At 39.0% G+C, this 20641-nt stretch overlaps 1 protein-coding gene across 1 annotated transcript; it reads right to left on the bottom strand.

Annotated features, from left to right (window-relative positions):
- Nucleotides 1-836: 836 nt before the first annotated feature.
- On the bottom strand, nt 837-20342 carry LOC130883344 (vomeronasal type-2 receptor 116-like). Its single transcript, XM_057783574.1, has 5 exons — nt 20040-20342; nt 18963-19760; nt 17436-17663; nt 11369-11492; nt 837-1741 (listed from the first exon to the last, which is right to left on the bottom strand). Exons 1-5 carry the CDS (start codon nt 20244-20246, stop codon nt 837-839), a joined length of 2262 nt encoding a protein of 753 aa, XP_057639557.1. The 5' UTR covers nt 20247-20342.
- Between the last annotated feature and the right edge of the window lie 299 nt (nt 20343-20641).

Below are 20641 nucleotides of genomic sequence, written 5' to 3'. Positions count from 1 at the left end.
AATTTATCAAACTTTTCAATATAAAAAGAGATAGACTGAACATGGTAGGAGAGAAAGTGGGAAAGAGTCTCAAAATCATTGGACTGGTAGAAGAATTTCTAGAAAGAAAACATCAATAGTGTACATAATAGGACCAGCAATTCATAAATAGGGCTTCATCAAACTGAAAAGCTCCTCTAAGGCAACCTAAATAATGGGAAAATATTTTTAGCAAATCAACATCTGACAGAGGACTAATATCCAAAATGTATGGAATACTCAAGAGAATATATATCAAAAATCAAAGATTGTAATTTTAAATGGATCCCGAACTAACTGAATATTCTCAAAAGAAAAACTCAAATTTCTCAGAAACACTTAACAAAATGGCTTTTTTTGCCTTGTCTCACTGTATATTTTATCCCTGTAGAGTGATTGTTTCTTGGAGTCCTATACTTTTTTGAAGGGTAATAGAGATATAGTGAATTTGGGAAAAAGTATAGGGATGGAGGATGTGAGTCTTTAGTCTCAATACTCACTGGCTGTAAAATACACACATTCACTCAGACATCAATAGAAGGACTTGTAGTTTATTTTAAATCTGATTGTATACTAGAGGAAAAAACAGTCTTCCATGACACAGTAATATTCAATAGCTAGGTCTTATTAATTAAGTGGTTTAATGGAAGATTCCAAGAGATTATGTTCAGATAAGTAGTATGTATGTCAATTCTAGGCATCATCATTAGAAGAAACAGTAAAAGTCACTAGCTAATAGACACATCTTCCATTGTATCATAACAGGTTTTTTCCCCCCCAAAACTACAGCTTTCACTTTTAATTTAGGAAATGGTAGTTCAGGAAGATGTTTTCTCCTTTAACTTTTTAAGAGAATTTCTTTCTGGTCTTAACAAAATTATGTAGCACTTGGGGATAAAGATACACACCAGCAAGCCTGCACCAGAGGCCAAGATGGAGAAGACCTCCACAGCCACCATGACCTTGCCCTTGGTGCTATGGTAGGCAGGAAGAAAGGTGACCCAGACACTGCAGAACACCAGCATGCTGAATGTCAACAACTTGGCTTCATTGAATGTGTCAGGGAGATTCCTGGCCAAGAACGCCACAATGAAGCTTCCTAATGCAAGGGAGCCATGGTATCCTAAGACACAATGAAATGCAATCATTGAGCCCTTGCTACATACAATGATGATGTGGCCTTGTTCACTCTTGGCATCAATTTCAATAGATGGAGGAGAAACTCCCAGCCAAATTGCACAAAGAATAATTTGGATGAGGGTACAGATGACAATGATGAAGTTGGGTGCCCTAGAAATCAGGTAACACCTTATCCTTCTTCCAGGGGTTGTGACTTTGAAAGCCAGAAGGACAGTAACTGTTTTGGCCAACACAGTGGAAATAGCTACTGTGAATATCACTCCAAATGTGATTTGCTGCAGCATGCAGGTAGCTGCATTGGGATGGCCAATAAAGAACAGGGGACACAGGAAACAAAAGATGAGTGAGACAAGCAAGGTGTAGCTGAGATTCCGGTTATTGGCCTTCACAAGTGGAGTGTCATGGTGCTTCACGAAGATCCCAAGAACCACAGATGTGAATGCAGAGAAGCACAAGGCCACTAAGGTCAGAGCCATCCCCAAGGGGTCTTCATAGGTCAGAAAGCTCACAGTTTTGTCAATGCAATGGATGTGTTCTGCATTGGCATACTGATCCTCTGGACACTTTACACACTGATCCACATCTGATGGCAAAAACGTATGATTAGTGCAGCTTGAGCATTTCTTGACAGGACTTTTCAATTATGAGTGTTGAAAAGGCACTGCATTCTCTACACTTGTGCTGAGGATATAGTTGAAAGATATTGTTGCATAGCAATGCTTTCATTTCACAATATTCATTTATTATCTTTTAGTGGAATGAAACCAAAAAATCACTACAATGTCTATTAAATGTGTGTTAATGATGCCATTTGTCATGCTATAAAGGAAGCACAGATAGTTTTAGTACAAAGACAGGAGATAGAGGATTAGGGAGAAGGGAAGTAACAAAGGAGACTAGGAGTCAATATTTGGGCCAGGAAGACAAAACTTCTTCTGGATAGAGTAGAAACAGCCATAAGCTGTAGGAAAATGGCAATTTATAAAGATAAAAGGGTTACCCCATTTTAGGATGAAGGGTTAAATTAGATTATGAGGTTAATTAGGACACTCACAAGGGATTTTTGCTAGCTTGACTTTACAATTTTTTTATTATTTATTTATTTATTTTTTATTGAAAAAGAATTTTCCGCCTCCTCCCCGCCTCCCATTTCCCTCCCCCTCCTCCGGCCCCTCTCCCCTCCCCCACTCCTCTTCTCCTCCCTCTCCAGTCCCAGGAGCAGTCAGGGTTCCCTGCCCTGTGGAAAGTCCAAGGTCCTCCCCCCTCCATCCAGATCTAGGAAGGTGAACATCCAAACTGTCTAGGCTCCCACAAAGCCAGAACCTGAATTAGGATCAAAACCCCGTGCCACATACAGGCTTTTGTAGTAAGATCTAATGATTCTCTGAATTTCCTCTGTGTCTGTGGTTATGTCTCCCTTTTCATTTCTGATCTTATTAATTTGCAAATTCTCTCTCTGCCGTTTGATTAGTTTGGATAGGGGTTTATCAATCTTGTTGATTTTCTCCAGGAACCAGCTTTTTGATTTATTGATTCTTTCAATTGTTTTCTGTGTCTCTATTTTGTTGATTTCAACCCTCAGTTTGATTATTTCCAGTCTTCTACCCCTTCTAGGTGAGTCTGCTTCTTTTTTTTCTAGAGCTTTCAGGTGGGCTGTTAAGTCTCCAATGTGTGCTTTCTCTGTTTTCTTTAAGTGGGCAGTTAGTGCTATGAACTTTCCTCTCAGGACTGCTTTCATAGTGTCCCATAGGTTTGAGTATGTTGTTTCTTTATTTTCATTGTCTTCAAGGAAGACTTTAATTTCTTTCTTTATTTCTTCCTTAATCCAGGTATGGTTCAGTAGTTGACTATTCATTTTCCATGAGTTTGTAGGCTTTCTGGGGGTAGCATTGTTGCTGAATTCTAGCTTTAATCCATGGTGATCTGATAAGATACAGGTGGTTATTAATATTTTTTTGTAACTGTGGATGTTTGCTTTGTTACCGAGTATGTGGTCGATTTTTGAGAAGGTTCCATGAGCTGCAAGATTGATGGGCAAAAAATGGGAATCTTGAGGGGTGGGGTGGGATGGGGATGAGGGGAGATGGGGAGAGAAAAGTGTGAAGGAGAGGATGAGGGGAACTGGGGGAATCGGGGTGATTGGGGGTAAAGGAAGGTTGGATGGGGGAGCAGGGAAACTCATACCTTAGTTAAGGGAGCCACCTAAGGGTTGGCAAGAGACTTGAACCTGGAATGGCTACCAGAAGCCCAGGGCAATGTCCCCAGTTAGTTCATTGGGGCACCTGAGGATAGGGAACCTGAAATGAACCTATCCTATAATCATACTGATGAATATCTTGCATATCACCATAGAACCTTCATCTAGCGATGGATGGAGATAGAGACAGAGACCCACACTGGAGCACTGGACTGAGCTCCCAAGGTTATAATGAGGAGCAGAAGGAGAGAGAACATGAACAAGGAAGTCAGGACCATGAGGGGTGCACCCAACCACTGAGACAGGGGGGCCGATCTATTGGGAGCTCACCAAGGCCAGCTGGACTGCTACTGAAAAAAACATGGGATAAAACCGGACCCTTGAATGTGGTGGACAATGAGAGCTGACGAGAGGCCAAGGAGAATGGCACAGGAACTTTCATCTGGCGATGGATCGAGAGAGAGACAGAGACCCAATTTGGATCAACCGTCTGAGCTCTTAAGGTCCAAATGAGGAGCAGAAGGAGGGAGAACATGAGCAAGGAAATCAGGACCATGAGGCGTGCACCCACCCACTGTGACAGTGGAACTGATCTATTGGGAGCTCTCCAAGGCCAGCTGGACTGGGACTGAATAAGCATGGGTTGAAACTGGACTCTCTGAACAAGGCAGACAATGAAGGCTGATGAGAAGCCAAGGACAATGGCACTAGGTTTCGATCCTAATACATGAACTGGCTTTGTGGGAGCGTAGCCTGTTTGGATGCTCACATTCCTGGACCTAGATAGAAGTGGGAGGACCTTGGTCTTCCTGTAGAGCAGGGAATTTGGACTGCTCTTCAGTATCGAGAGGGAGGGGGAGTGGACTAGGGGGAGGAGAAGTGGAGTGGGGATAGGGGGAGGGGAGCGGGGGGAGGGGGCAATATGTGGGAGGAGGGGGAGGGAAATGGGAAACGGGGAGCAGTTGGAAATTTTAAGTAAAAAAGGATAAAAAAAAAAAACCCGTGCCATTGTTCTTGGCCTCTCGTCAGCTCTCATTGTCAGCCATGTTCAGAGAGTCCGGTTTTATCCCATGCTTTTTCAGTCACAGCCCAGCTGGCCTTGGTGAGCTCCCAATAGATCGGCCCCACTGTCTCAGTGGGTGGGTGCACCCCTCGTGGTCCTGACTTCGTTGTACATGTTCTCCTCCTTCTGCTCCTCATTAGGACCTTGGGAGCTCAGTCTGGTGGTCCAGTGTGGGTCTCTGTCTCTATCTCCATCCATCGCTAGATGAAGGTTCTATGGTGATATGCAAGATATTCATCAGTATGGCTATAGGATAGGTTCATTTCAGGTTCCCTATCCTCAGGTGCCCAAGGAACTAACTGGGGACATTGCCCTGGGTATCTGGTAGCCACTCCAAGTTCAAGTCTATTGCCAACCCTTAGGTGGTTCCCTTAACTAAGATATGAGTTTCCCTGCACCCCTATCCAACCTTCCTATATCCCCAATCGTCCCGTTTCCCCAAGTTCCCCCCATTCTCTCCCTCACACTTCTCCCTCTCCATCTTCCCTTACCCCCATCCCACCCCACCCGCAAGATTCCAATTTTTTGCCTGGCAATTTTGTCTATTTCCGATAGCCAGGAGGATAACTATATGTTTTTCCTTGGGTTTGCCCTCTTGTTTAGCTTCTTTAGGATCACAAATTATACACTCATTGGCCCCCTATCCATGGCTAGAAACCAATTATGAGTGAGTACATCCCATGATCTTCTTTTTGGGTCTGGGTTACCTCACTCAGGATAGTATTTTCTATTTCCATCCATTTGCATGCAAAATTCGAGAAGTCATTGTTTTTTACTTCAGAGTAGTACTCTAATGTGTATATATTCTATACTTTCTTCATCCATTCTTCCACTGAAGGACATCTAGGTTGCTTCCAGGTTCTGGCTATTACAAATAATGCTGCTATGAACATAGTTGAACAAATGCTTTTGTCATATGATAGGGCATCTCTTGGGTATATTCCCAAGAGTGGTGTTGCTGGGTCCAGGGGTAGGTTGATCCCAATTTTTCTGAGAAACCGCCACACTGATTTCCAAAGTGGTTGCACAAGTTTGCGGTCCCACCAGCAATGGATGAGGGTACCCCTTTCTCCACAACCTCTTCAGGAAAGGCTATCCTTGGTGTTTTTGATTTTAGCCATTCTGACAGGTGTAAGATGAAATCTCAAAGTTGTTTTGATTTGCATTTCTCTGATCGCTAAGGAGGTTGAGCATGACCTTAAGTATCTTTTGGCCATTTGAAATTCTTCTGTTGAGAATTCTCTGTTCAGTTCAGTGCCCCATTTTTTAATTGGGTTAATTATCATTTTAACGTCTAGTTTCTTGAATTCTTTATATATTTTGGAGATCAGACCTTTGTCAGTTGCGGGATTGGTGAAGATCTTCTCCCAGTCAGTAGGCTGCCTTTTTGTCTTAATGACAGTGTCCTTTGCTTTACAGAAGCTTCTCAGTTTCAGGAGGTCCCACATGAACAAGGAAGTCAGGACCACGAGGGGTGCACCCACCCACTGAGACAGTGCGGCCGACCTATTGGGAGCTCACAAAGGCCAGCGGACTGTGACTGAAAAAGCATGGGATAAAACCGGACTCTCTGAACATGGCGGACAATGAGAGCTTACGAGAGGCCAAGGACATTGGCACGGGGTTTTGATCCTACTTCATGTTCTGGCTTTGTGAGAGCCTAGACAGTTTGGATGTTCACCTTCCTAGACCTGGATGGAGGGGGGAGGACCTTGGACTTTCCACAGGGCAGGGAACCCTGACTGATCTTGTGACTGGAGAGGGAGGAGAAGAGGAGTGGGGGGAGGGGGAGAGGGGCGGGAGGAGGGGGAGAGAAATGGGAGGCGGGGAGGAAGCGGAAAATTTTTTTTTCAATTAAAAAGAAAAAAGAACACATGCAACACCAAAATTAAACCAATATCATAAAGAAATAGAAACAGTCATTAAAAATCTCCCAACAACAACAACGACAACAAAAAACCACAGCACAGCCATATGGCTTCATTGCAGAATTCTATCAGAATTTCACAGAAGAGATAATACCAGTAGCTGCAAATGGACAGAAGGACCTCCCACACCATTAAGAAACTAGAGCTAATGGGCCAGGCAGTGATTTAATTAATACACTTTCTGTATGGTTATTTCAGGTTTAAACTAGCCAGGCTGCAAGATGAACAAGCTTCTCTTTGACTGAAACAACCAATACTCCTCAACTTGTTCTGAACAATTGAAACAGAAGGAATATGTGAATTTTTATTAGGCCACAGTTACCCTGATAGCCAAGCCAGAAAAAGATTCAACAAAGAAATAGAATTAGAGATTGAACACCTTCATGAACATTGCTGCAAAAATTCTCAATAAATTACTGGTGAAATGAATCTAAGAACGCATAAAAGAAATCATCCACTATGACTAAGTAAGTTTCATCCCAGAGATGCGGGGTTGGTTCATAGATTTTCATTTGTTGAAATCTGTCAATGTAATCCACCATAGAAACAGACTTGAAGAAAACACCCACATGATCATCACATTAGATTCCAGAAAAGTTTTTGATGAATTCCAACATCCCTTCATGATAACGGATCTGGAGAGATCAGGTGTAGACAGAAGTTTCTTCCTGCCCAGTCTCACAGCCATTCATTCCAAATATACACAGAGTCTTATATTAATTATAAACTGATGGTGTATTAGCTTATGTTTACTATCAACTAGCTCTTAAAACTTAAATTAACCCATAATACTTATCTATGTTTACCCATGCTTCTGAGTACCTTACTCAGTGGGGGCATTCTCATCTTCCTTCCTCTGTATCTGACTGGTGACTGCAAACTGAGCCTTCCGTATTCCCAGAATTCTCCTAGTCTGGTCACCCTACCTACACTTCCTGCCTGCTTGACTACTGGTCAATTAGTGTTTTAGTACATCAGTACAAGTGACAAATCTTTACAGGGTACAAGAGAATTATTCCAAGCAGTCTGGGATACAAGGAACATACCTAAACATGATAAAGGCAATAAAAGCAAGCTAGAAGTCAACAGTAAATTAAATAAAGAAAAACTCAAAGTAATTTCACTAAAAAAGGAAACAAAACAATTCTGTCCAGTCTTTCTGCATCTCTTCAATATAATACTTGTTCTATCTAGAGCAATAAGACAACAAAAAGAGATCAAAGGGAGCTGGGCAGTGGTGGCACATTCTTTTAATCCAAGGACTCGGGAGGCAGAAGCACACAGATCTCTGTCAGTTCAAGGCCAGCCTGCTCAACAAGAGCTAGTTCCAAGAAAGGCTCCAAAGCCACAAGAAACCGTGTCTCAAAAAATCAACAAAAAAAGAGATCAAAGAGATACAAATTGGAACAGAAGAAGTCAAATTTTTGCAGTTAACATAATAACTATTGTATTATGATACAATAGTATATATAAGTGACCACAAAAATGATATCATGGAACTCCTACATCTGATAAGACCTTAAGTAATGTGGCTGGATAGAAGATTAACTCAAAGAGATTAGTAGTCTTCATTTATACAAATGATAAATGGCAGAGAAATAAACCAGAGAAGCAACACTCTTTACAATAGACACAAATATTGTAAAGTATCTTGGGGTATCTCTAAAAAAATGAATGATTTGTATGATAAGAATTTTAAGTCTTTGAAAGAAGATGTTGGATAAGACATCAGAAAAATAGAAGATCTCCCATGTTCGTGGATTGGTAGGATTAATATAGTAAAAATTGAAGTCTTATCAATAGCCATCTATAGACTCAATTTATCTTCATCAAAATCTCAACAAAATTCTTTACAGATCTTGAAAGAACAATACTCAACTTCATATGGAAAAGCGAAAACCCGGTACAGCTGAAATAATCCTGTAAAGGCATTTCTGGAGGTATTACCATCCCTGATTTAAAGATCTACTATAGACCTATAGTAATAGCAGTTTGGTTTGGCATAAAAACAGAAACAGGGATAAATGGAATTCAATGAAAGACCCTGACATAAATCCATATACCTATAAACACCTGATTTTTGACAAAGAAGCCAAAATCATACAACATCAACAAAAGAGAAAGCATCATCAAAAAGTAATACTGGCAAAACTTGCACCGACAAGTAGAAGAATACATATCTATTGCCCTGAACAAAACTCAAAGTCCAAGTCTATCAAAGACCTCTATATAAATCCAATTGTACTGAAGCTGATAGAAAGGAAAGTGGGAAGTAGCTTTGAACACATGGGCACAGGGGACCACTTCCTGAATATAACACTAGCAGCACAAACATTGAGATCAACAATTAATAAGTGGAACCTCTGAAAACAGAAAAGTTTCTGTAAGTAAAGGACACTGTCAGTAAGAAAGATGGCAGTGTACAGAGACCAGGTGAAGATAGGGAGGAGGGATTATATGAGTAAGGGGAGTGCTGTGGGACAATGATCTGTACCCTGTCAATTATATTTTAAATAAACGCTGATTGGCCAGTAGCCAGGCAGGAAGTATAGGTGGGGTGCAGAAAGTTGAGACATGGCAATGAGAATTCAGGGAAGAAAGAAGTCTCAGTCTGGAATTGTGGCCTAGTTGCAGAGCAAGAAAGATGTGACTGTCTTGCCAAAAAAAGGCACTAAGCCACATGGCTAACATAGACAGAATAATGGGTTAATATAAGTTATAAGAATTAGTTAATAAGAAGAGCCTAAGATACTCTTAGGGCCAATCAGTTTATAAATAATAATGACTTCTGTGATGGGAATTAATGACATAGGGAACTGGGCAAAACAGAAACCCCAGTCAACAGGGGAGAGTGAAGATCATGACAGGGAAACCCACAGAAATAGCTGACCTGAGCTCAAGAGAGCTCATAGAATCTGTACCAACACCTAGGGAACTGATATAAGACTCTTTAGGCCTTCTGCATGTGTCCAACAGTTGTGTAGGATTGTCTGTCTGTTTATGGGATTCCTAGCAGTGGAACCAGGATTTACTCATGGCACATGAACTAGCCTTTTGGAATATATTCCCTGTGGTGGGATGGATTATCCAACATGCATGCAAACGTGGGAGCTTAGTCCTGCCTTAACTTGGCATACCATGCTTTGTTGGCTCCCATGGAAGGCCTTATTCTTTCTGAATGGAGACAGGAGTGGATATGGGGGAAAGAAGGGATTGAAAAGAGAGGAGGAAGGAGAAACTCTTGTTGGTGTATGAAATAAATAAATGCAAAAACACCCACAATCCTATGAGCTTACTTAAAACAAACTAGCAAACAAGTAGCAATGAAAACAAATGTAGAAAAGGAGCAGTAACTCTATCACTGAGGGTAGAATCCTCTCTACATATTTAGCAATGATAAGCCCTACATCTTGATGCCATCAATTTGTGGACAAGCTCTTTCCATCTTTCTTTTCTGTGAGATACATATGCAGAGTGTACTCAAGTGGGAAATAGATACAGATTTAGAACCATGAGGACAATAACAGAAAAACTTTTAAGTAAGAGTGATAGTACAGTCAATGCCTTTTATTCTTATAAATTTTTCCATTTAAAGCCATTTCATTAGATGCTGTTCATTACTTTGGTGTATGTTGTATGTGTGAGTGCATAGAGGTCAGATGGTGTGAGAGGTCCTTCTGTTTATGTGTTGCTTTTATTGGATAATGAATGAAGAACTATTTAGGCCTGCTTAGGGAATAGAGGTAGGCAGGGAAAATGAGGCAGAATGCTGGGAGAAAGGAGGTAGAAGGAGAGAGAAGTGATGGAGCTGCTGCCAGGGACAGATGCTTGAAAACTTTATCCAGTAAGCAACAGCCATGTGACAATATACATATTAATAGAAATGGGTTAAATTAATATATCAGAGACAGCCAACAAGAAACTAAACATAATAGGCCAAGCATTGATTTAATGAATACAGTTTCTGTGTGATTATTTTGAGTCTTGGCAGTTGGGATGAACATGCAGCCTCCCCCAACAGTCAGAAGACAATTTCTAGGAGTTCGTTACCTCTATTTATTACATGGGTGCTGTGGATGAACTCATTATTAGCTGTAGTAGCAAGGGAATTAATTACTTTGCCATACTATTGACCATTAATATGCTTTAAAGACATTTATTTTATTACATGAAGTAAAAACTAATAGAGAAAAACAATATGTCTGGAATCTGTATATAGCCAACCATAAAGAAATAATCATTTTACTAATAAGAATGTGTAGGTGACAACACCATTGTGATAATTGTGACTAAGTCACATTCATAGAAAACTTTTAATATTATATTTGTGACTTTATTAAGTGGATGCTGTACATAAAAATATTGAATGCAAGATTCCTCCTATGTTCTATATAATGTGTCAGTACCTATCAATATTTCCCTAGAGTTCAAATCATATTAATCCTTTGAAAAGAGGGTCTCTGAATATTGTATAAAGTCTTCTGTCTCATATTTAACTGTTTCTGATTTAACTGCACAAGTAATTATTTCTGTTTTCATTAACCATACAGAGAACTTACAATTGGTTCCTAACACCCACATAACAGAGTTCTGTAATGAGAGTCTGTTAGAAGGACCTCCCACATCAGAGTTCAGTGGATCTGATGCCCTATTCTGATCCTCATTTATTCTTATAAGTTCATGGTGAATATAAATGTCTGTAGGGACACATACACACATGCAGTTACATTAAACAATCACTAGAAAAGACCTTATTTAGAATTCTCTCACACTGCAGTTTGATGATCAAAACTGTTCATATGAGAAGCTAACATATACAAAAATTTTCAGTGAGTCAAAGATGTATGTCATAGCAAACAGTGTGACTTAAAGGGACATTGATGTTGATCACATTCCAACAAATCTAACTTAGGAATGTGATATATTCGATCTGTACAGCAGATTTTAGACCCTTTGATCATCCTTGTGTATGTTAGAGAGGATGATCAATGTGAAGGGTTTATCTTGGCAACAAATACTCACTTGTGTCATTAGAAATTTCATTTTCTGGGCAAGGACTGCAATCAAAACAGCAGGCTGCCATTCCCTCCTGCCTGAACTTTCTGAATCCAGGACCACAATCAGCACTGCACACAGAGGGCGGCATCTGAGGAAAATTAGACACATGCTGATATCAGGACTCTTGCCTACTCAGTCCATAACTACTTTAAATTACCTCAATAAAATATCAATAAGTTTATTTTATATACACCAAAGAGTGACCATATTTCACTTAGCATATTATAGAATGCCAATTTATGTAAAGGTGTAGAAACAATTTAATATAATGTAATAGGAGCGGCGGGCTGCGTTCCTGCCACCCCGGCTCCTGGCCGCCTGGCTAGCTTATGCCCTGAAATAATTACACGGAAACTGTATTCTTTTACACACTGCTTGGCCCATTAACTCTAGCCTCTTACTGGCTAATTCTCACATCTTGATTAACCCATTTCTAATAATCTGTGTAGCACCATGATGTGGCTTACCAGGAAGGATCTTAACCTGCGTCCATCCTGGAGAGGAGAGCTATAGCATCTGATTCACTTCCCTTCTTCCCAGCATTCTATTCTGTCTACTCCACCCACATATGTTCTGACCTATCAGGCCAAGCAGTTTCTTTATTCATTAACCAATGAAAAGAACAGATAGATAGAAGACCCACCTCTATCAATATAAAATTGATAGCGTCACATTGCTGGAAATTTAGGAAGAAGAATGAGTTGTTTACTCTGGACAAATAAACATGACAGAGCATGCAAACAGTTTTTTTTTCTACTTAATTTTTGCAAGTTAACACAAAGTACATTAAAAAGTTAGAGGGAACCTTAACCAAAATTTTTTTCCATTGGATTAACCTGTTATCATAACTGCAAAACATTTTATTCATTGGTATTTGGTGTAGGAGTGCCCAGCAACATTTGATGTGGGCAGTGCTGTCCCCTAGGCAGGTTGTATGAGAAATCAAGCAGAAGAAGCCAGTAAGCAATGTTCCTTCAGGATCTGTACTTTAGTTGCAGTCTTCAGATTCCTGCCTTGTCTTCCCTCAACAATAACCCGTGAGTCAAACCAACCTCCCCTTCTCACTTTGCTTATGGTCTGTGTAATCACAGCAATAGCATTGTAAGCTAGGACTAATGGAGAAATCTAAAACAGGGAAATACTCCTCAAATCTGAGATAGCACACATGAACCTCACTAATACAGCCCTGCAAAGCATGACAGAGTGTAAAAAGACAGATAAGTATGCAGATCCTGGTGCATTTCTAGTGATGAAGTGCTGAGCTGATGTGCACTGAGCTGATGTGCACTGAGTGTTTCCTCAGAATAAAGTGCTTGACAAAGGCTGCAGATGCTGAAGAACCTGGATAAAAGTTAAATAACTTAAGGTTAATTGAAAGATTTCTTAACGTTTAAAATAAAATATATTTATATCATCAAAAGTAGTGATAGGGGTATAAATGGCTTTGGAAAACTACTAATATTGCAGGCTCACATTGCATGTTCTGTTCAGTGCTGACTTCAGTCTTGAAACTGCAGTGTCTCCTATGCACAGGCTCTTTCATATTCTCCACAATTTGGTTAGGAACAAATCTTCCTTTGTTTTCTGCCTCCTTGAAAGCGGGTTTCACAGTGTACTGGTGGTAGACCTCCCTCACTCCTTCTATAGACTAGGCTGACTTAGATCCCACAAGGATATGCCTCGTCTGCTTCCTTAATGCTGGGGTTAAACATGTATGCTACCAGTGGACATATTTCTTCCCTTCTTTTCTGATTTTTATGGTTGCAATTTCCTTTTATACTTCTTAAGTTATTAAGGACTATTTTGAATAAGAGTGGAGAGCATGTATATACCTGTCCACTGTCCACTTTTTGCCCATGTATTTTGAGGTGTGGTCACTATATGCAACTCTAGCTGGCTTGGACTTGCTATGTAGGCCAGACTTGCCATAAAATACAGGACTTTGAGTGTCTCTGCCTCCCAAGAGTTTGGATTAAGATATGTACCTCAACATACAACTGGCCTCACTTAGGATTTTAATGGAAATTCTTGAGTGTCTCTTCAGGTAGGACAATGTTGTCGAATGGTTTACCATAGAAAACATTTTAAAAGTGATCAGGCTGGAAAATATTAATTAATTAAAAAAAACTTGATTTAGTCAAGATGTGATCTTTCTTTTGTGTGTTTTTTTAATTTTAACTCCGAATGAATGTTGAAATTGTTATGCATACCTTCTGCACATATTTGGATGATCCTCTAGTTCTATCCATGAGTCTATTTATGTGCCACATTTACTTAACTGATCTCCATATGTTGAACCAAACTTGCTTCTCTGGAATGCAGTCATCTTTACCAGAGGTGCAGATATTTCTCTTGTGCTGTTGATGTTATGTTTTTATGTTTTGTTTGGTTGTTTTTTATGCAGATTGATGTTGAATATTTATTTAGTGGGTTATGGAAGGGAAAAGGAAAAGGGGGGAAAGAGGAGAGAGAGAGGCAGAGAGGGTGGAAGAAGTGGGCAGAAGAGAGACAGAAGCTGCCTCTTTGGGAGAGAGATGGAAAGGCATGTTGCTGAGTTTTCTTACTCAGGTTTAGTTGATAATTTTTACATTCATGTCCATCAAAATGTTTAGTCTCTAATTTTCTTTATTATGTTACATTTCCTCAAAATTCTCCCCCCCCCATTTTTATAGAAGTAGTCTCTTCATGTTTGTAAGTGAAGTTTAATTTTGGAAGCAAAAATGACTACTGGTTTTACAGCCAATCTTGATGTTTGTGTATTTTGACTAGAGAATGCGAAAATTAACATTAAATTGTTATTGAGAATTATTTGCTAATTATTATTGCTCATTGTTGTTTTCCAATATTTGATACTTTTGATAGTTGTTTATCGTCTGGTGTTCTAGCCCTGTCATTATATATTTTGACCACTTGTATTTATCTTATTTTTCCAGTTGTAAGAGTTTGTCAGGTGTCTTCCATAATAGTGTTAGAATGGATTTGAATTCCTATAATTTATTTTCATCATTGAATTTTGTTCTGTCTCTGTATTAGTTAGGATTCTTAGGAGTAAAAATCTTACACAACAAAACTATCTCTGTTTTTCTTTCTTTATCTGGTTCTCTCCTCTATGTATATACATATGTAATTTATTAGAATGTCTTGTGATCTAGCAAAGCCATGATTCCTGAATATGAATGGAAAGTTCAAGAATCCAACAATTCTCTGTCCATGAGGCTGAATTTCTCAGCTGATCTCCATTATACACTGGAATCCCAAAGAAATAGCCTTAATGCCAGTGAAATAATGACCTTAAGAACAAGCACACCAAGAGCAAAGGTTTTCTCTTTCTGTGTCCTTATATGTGTTTCCAGCAAAGGGTGTATCCCAGATAAGAGGTGGATTTTCTAAGATGAAATGATCTGGTTAAAGTTGTGTCTTCCCAACTTAAAATCCAGATAAAAGACATGCCTTTCCACACTTAAAACATCTCAATTAATAGAAAGTCTTCTATTTCTCAATCTCTGTCTCTTTCTCTCTCTCTCTCTTTCTCTGTCTGTGTCTTTTTTAACCTGCTGGCCTTCCTGTCTGTTTCTCTTACTTCTTTTTTTCTTTATTTTTTGTTTTGCTTTTATCAACAAGTTTTATAATTACCCTGGCTGTCCTGGAACTCACTGTGTAGACCAGGTTGTCTTCCAACTCAGCGATTCCCCAGCCTCTGTCTCAAGAGTTCTGTGATTAAAGGCATACACCACCACTGCTCTTTGTAAGGTGTTTTTTCCTATCTCAAACATATGGATGGATAAGAAGTGGATCATCCCACTTCACAATAAGCAAAAATCCCTTTCAGTTTTGCTCTGCATATTTGGGTTTCATTAAATTCTAAATATTGTCAACTCATTACCCAGGAAGAGCCATCACAGTCTCCTTCATTTATAAAAGATAACTTTGTTGAGTATAGTAACTGGGGTTGGCAGTTATGAATCTAACTGCTTCAACTGTATCACTGATACTGTCCTATTTTAAGAGAGATCATGAAGGAATCTACTATAATCCATGTGGGGAAATTCTATGAAATGGACTTCTTTCCTGAAGTCTTCAACTTCTTTTCTTTGTCCTGTATATTTTGAATTAAAAGTAAAACATGTCAGACAAAGGTTCTCTTCTAATATTATGTGTTTGGTATTTAAATGCCTCCTATTTCTAGATAGCCACATGTCCCACTGTATTCTGGAAAATCACTTTAACATTTTATTGGATATACTGTTGATGCTTATGGTGTGTCCTTCTTCTCTTCTGGATAGAGTTTAAAAATTGAAGTCTTGAATTTTATCCTCTTGGTCTCACACATCTTTTACTTTTTCTTCTTTTTATCTTCATCATCGTTTCAGATCTCTATTTTTAGCCTGGTCTTCAAGACTTGCCACCCTGTCTTCATCTTGTACTATTCTGTTAGTGATAGTTTCTCTGATTTTTTAGGGGATTTAATTTGTATTTTCTTTACATATTTTAGTTTGAATTTTTTGACTATTTTATGCCTCTTGGTATGTATCTGTCACACACTTACACAGTTCCGTATTGTGCTCAAGTTTTTGTGAACTCATTGCATTGTTCTGGAGGTGGTTTGGTTTTTAATGTCAGCTTTGAATTCTTTGTTCGGTACATTACTGAACACACTCTTGTTTAAACCTCTGACTCTAATGTTTGGAGTTTTAATGTTTGGATGTCTTCATATTTTTCTTCACTTGTATGTGCATTAAAATTTGCATATCTAGTTGATTTGTTCATAATCTTCTCTATTGCTCCAGTGGATGCTTTCATAATGCTCAACTGAGGGTTGCTTACAGCACATGTGAAATTTCATTGCTGTTCTCTGAATGGACATGTAGTTCAGTAGTTAAACCTTCAGATCAAATGTCCTTTTCCCTGAGAATGACTCCTCATCACTCTGAGAAAGGATATTAACTGTAGATTTCAAACCACCTGGGTTACCTGAGATATAACTTCAGAAGAAGCTTGAAGTCTTTCTTGAAGTCAACTCCTTTAAAATTCCAACCACTTTGTAGTTTGGAAGTTTGAATTAGAGACCTTTAAATAACCTCCATGAGAATTCTTATCGATAACATACATAAAACCCATAGTGTAATATATCATTTATAAATTTTCAAAAGCAAATTTCTTTACTACCAATGCCTTCACCCAAAGATAAAAGGAAACTAGAAACACGCTTGTTTGTTTTAGGTGAACTATGAAAGAATTCATGGAATCAAGAAATGTTCCTCTAGTGAGAAATTTCTTTTACAATATAAGCTTCAGGGTTAGAGAAATGGCTCAGCTGTCAATAATAATTGCTCTTCATGAACAGATGCAAGATTCATTTGTAGTTCACCCTGTGTGGAACCAAGTTGTCTCCAGTTTCCTGGAAATCTGAATCATTGTTCTGACATGCATATGCACCACACATTCCAGTACAGAAACATGCTGAAAAACACTCGTACCAACAGAAAAGAATAAGAAAAAACAAGGTTACAATTCATAAGGTTTCTAAATGGGTCAAAAAATGTTATGTCAATATATTGGCAATTTAAAACCTGTCAGCAAAAATGCTTAAAGCAAATTGTATAATAAAAATGAATGATTTGCATATGTTTATTTTCTCCTCCCTTACAGCAGGCCACAGTCTTTCAGCATCTGTGTCAGAAGTGCAGCAGAAAGGGAAAAATCACTGTGTAGTGTTCAGAATGGGACCAACAGAATATTTCTCAATTGCAGGAAATAAGATTAAATAGTGGTAACCACCAGTTTTCAATTTATAATAAAAGCTAGAAACATGTTCTGGCATGATAAAAATCACAGTATGCATGTATGAATCCTGGAACCATTCATACAATGTCACGTCAAAAAACTGAAAAGAAGAAACATATTACAGAAGGCTCGAAAACGGCTCCTGATGTGACAACCTACTGTTACTAAGTTACATGGAAACACAAGTGGACCGACGTGACAGTGTTACTGCTGTGTAATGTAAATCAGCACATCAGGTCAGACCTACCTGTCTGCTTCCTGTGGCCCACTCTAGAATGTCTTCAGATATTTGGAGCTGTTGACCATGTGGAAAATGTGGGCTAAACATTCCTATCTTCACCTTCAGTCCAAGACCGTTTGGGAAATTCCAAATCTGGAAAATGTCATACTCTGGCTGCAGTTTTTCTTTCTGGTTCATATTCACTGTGTCCCCAACTGGATTAGTGAAGTGCGTCTTCCTAAGTAAGGAGTTCAGCTGAAAGACAGGCAGCATTCTTTAGTGAGTGTGCCCTTCCTTGAAGTCAGAAAATATATTCTTATTTCATCTTAAATGCAACTTCATTGAATGTGCCCATGTGAGAAACCCCCTTGAGAGCAAGTAGATAAATGGAAATATAATAATGGTCCTAGAATTTTATTTTTTTCAGGGGAAATACCAAACATAAGCACAGACAAACATGAAGACACCAATGGTAAGTATTAAATATTCATAAACACATACAAAAAGACTCATATTCATATATAAACACATACATAATACAGGCACATACTGTTTACACATACATACACCTGAACCCAAGAAAGGATATGAATATACAGAAACACAGAGACAGACTTATGCACTCACACACAGAGAAAGAGAAACCAACAAAAACATACACAGGCCCACACACATGTTCACAAACTTATGCATGAATATGCACAAGGAGACATACAGAGATATAAACAGTCATTGAGAGAGACATTGACAGAGACAAATTTATCCTCAAATGCAAAGACAGACAGATACACATACAGAGGAACAGAAACACAGATATACATATGTACAACACATTCACCAAAACACGCCCATACCCAGTAAAACAAAAATGCATAAGTGTAAGCACAACCACAAAAACAGACAAATCACACACATGGACACTTGTAGACACATGCACTAATAAATACACATAGGGAGAGACACACAGAAACACACCCATAGAGAAAGACATTGACACAAGACCAATTTATTCTTACTTATACAGACAGGGAGATGTGCAGATAGCTAGAAACACATATTTAACATCCAAACAACATACCCAGAGGCACACAGAAACCCACAATCATCCACCCATACACTATAAGAACCGTCCATTCACACACACGTGAGTTTTCCAGAACCCAGAGTTGGGGCAGAATCAGTTTAGAACACCTGTGCAAATGATCCCCTACAATGATTACCACATATCTGACAATTAAGGAACAAAAGCTCATCTTTTTATCATGGAGATGATTAATGAAGAAGACTCCTATGTTTCCAGAATTACAACAGGGGTGAAGATAGTCAGGTGCTCTATAACAGAATCACTGATTATCATTGAAAAATTGTGTCTCCCACCCCACAACTTTTGCATCTGAGATTTTCCCAACCTCTAAATTTACTTCTTCAAGAGGAAAAATGTTCAAAAATCTTTCTATTTGGGGAAATATATCCTAACCCACTAGAATGGGACAGCTGAGACTCTAATAAAGACTGATATAGAAAACAAGGAGTATCATCAAATAGAAATATCACCTTCAAACAGTTAGACCGGTGTTCTTCCTGATTGCCCATTGGCTGAAGAAGTGCCTCATGGTAGACATGGGCCATAGTATACACAGCATTGTATATGTCATAGCTGTCATCACTAAAAGCCATGTCGAATTTCTGTGCAATCAGCCATTCCAATGAGCTGTTGGATGAGCAGTTCCTCAGTGTCTTACACATAGAAGCCGAGACTCCACAATTAAAGTTCATCCATTCCAGCCCTGCCAGGTATTCATCTGAGTATTTGAGAGGGTTCTTTGACTGGATAAAATTTTTAAAACCAGAAATCTCAGCATGGTGGTGTGCAAATGCCAGAGTCCCATGGAACCATTCGGGCAAGGAGTCACTCTTACTTGTAGTGACATCGAACTGTGAGGTGGTGACCCAGATTCTCTGTAAACCTCGAGATGTCCACATTCTAAAGCTGACAGATAGAGTACTATCTGTTTCACCATAAATGATAACAACATTTGATGATGACGTCAAGATTTGGTTATAATACACTTCAGCTCTTAACTTGTACAAATGAATGTTGAGAGGAATCATGTTTACAAAGGCAAAGCAGAGTATACATTTTTCCATCTCTGTTCTCAAATATGAGAAAAATTGGATACCCTGATCATTGTCTGAGATGGTCAGCCCAATCCAGTTCCAGCTGAAGTAAAATATGAGGGAGACCATGGCCATGGGTAGAGATGTGTCCTCAGGGGCCATTTGATACAGAAAAGGAAATTGGTCACGATCACTCAGGATAGGATGGAAGGGTCCAAAGGTAAGCTGAAGGATCTAGGAAATGGAGCAGCATGAGGTAGCATGCACTCTTAAGGACTTGTTCAACACACTTTTCTGCCAAGAGTTCTAAAACACCCTCTTTCTGTTACATTTTTCTCTCATCTAAACTTTAAAATGTAAATACAGAAGTCCCCTAAAGTCTCTGAATAGTAACCATGGACTACACACTTTGAAATAAGTGTAGGCTGGTCTCCTCACACTTTTCTTAGTACCTTAGAATGGAACCAATGGAGACAGGGTTTCTTGCAAACCCACAACCACACAAAATCTCACCTGCGGAGGAATGTTGCTGTCCATGACTTTCGCAAATATAGAAGATACTACCCAGTTTGGTCCTGTAACCACAACTATACATGACTTCAATTTTATACAGTTATAATTAGGAGTAATATCATGTAAGTTGGTAGAATGTTCAAGGCACCTGTGTAATTGTGGCACAATCTTACACGAACTTGAAATAATTTCAAAATGGAAAGACATATTTGGTAAAAGATCAGGGTCCCTGTTGACTTCATCCAAGGAAAAAATGAAGGCCAATTCAAACTGATAGTTTTCCTTTGGTGTTCTGTAAAATGATACAGTGTTTACTAGGACAAAGACCTGCAGAAAATCATGCGCAATGAATACAAGGAGTATCTGTTACTGAATGGTATTCCCAACCACCCCCAATGTTTGAAATGAATCTTCTGTGTTGTGATGTTCAGATGACATAAGAAGCTGGAAGCTTGAAAAAACTTTAAAATTTTATGAGAGTGCATCTCCAATAAAGAAGATGCGCCATGGTCATCTTTTACAGAGAACCTGGTCCACCTCTGGTTTTTGAGTAAAGAAAAGGCCACAGGCTTTGACCAAAAAATAAACACGGTCATGATTTC

The sequence above is a fragment of the Chionomys nivalis genome, chromosome 11, assembly GCF_950005125.1.
Source record: "Chionomys nivalis chromosome 11, mChiNiv1.1, whole genome shotgun sequence".
Classification (NCBI taxonomy): domain Eukaryota; kingdom Metazoa; phylum Chordata; class Mammalia; order Rodentia; family Cricetidae; genus Chionomys; species Chionomys nivalis.
The sequence above is the reverse complement of the archived record's forward strand: the minus strand, read 5'-3'. Positions and strand labels throughout refer to the sequence as shown.

Coding starts and splice junctions, on each gene's coding strand:
- LOC130883344 (XM_057783574.1), bottom strand. CDS start 20,246: ATGTCTTTCCATTTTGAAATTATTTCAAGTTCGTGTAAGATTGTGCCA. Junction 19,761..20,039: donor ACAGCAACATTCCTCCGCAG/GTGAGATTTTGT, acceptor TCCATTTCCTAG/ATCCTTCAGCTTACCTTTGG. Junction 1,742..11,368: donor TGAAATTTCTAATGACACAA/GTGAGTATTTGT, acceptor TTTTGCCATCAG/ATGTGGATCAGTGTGTAAAG.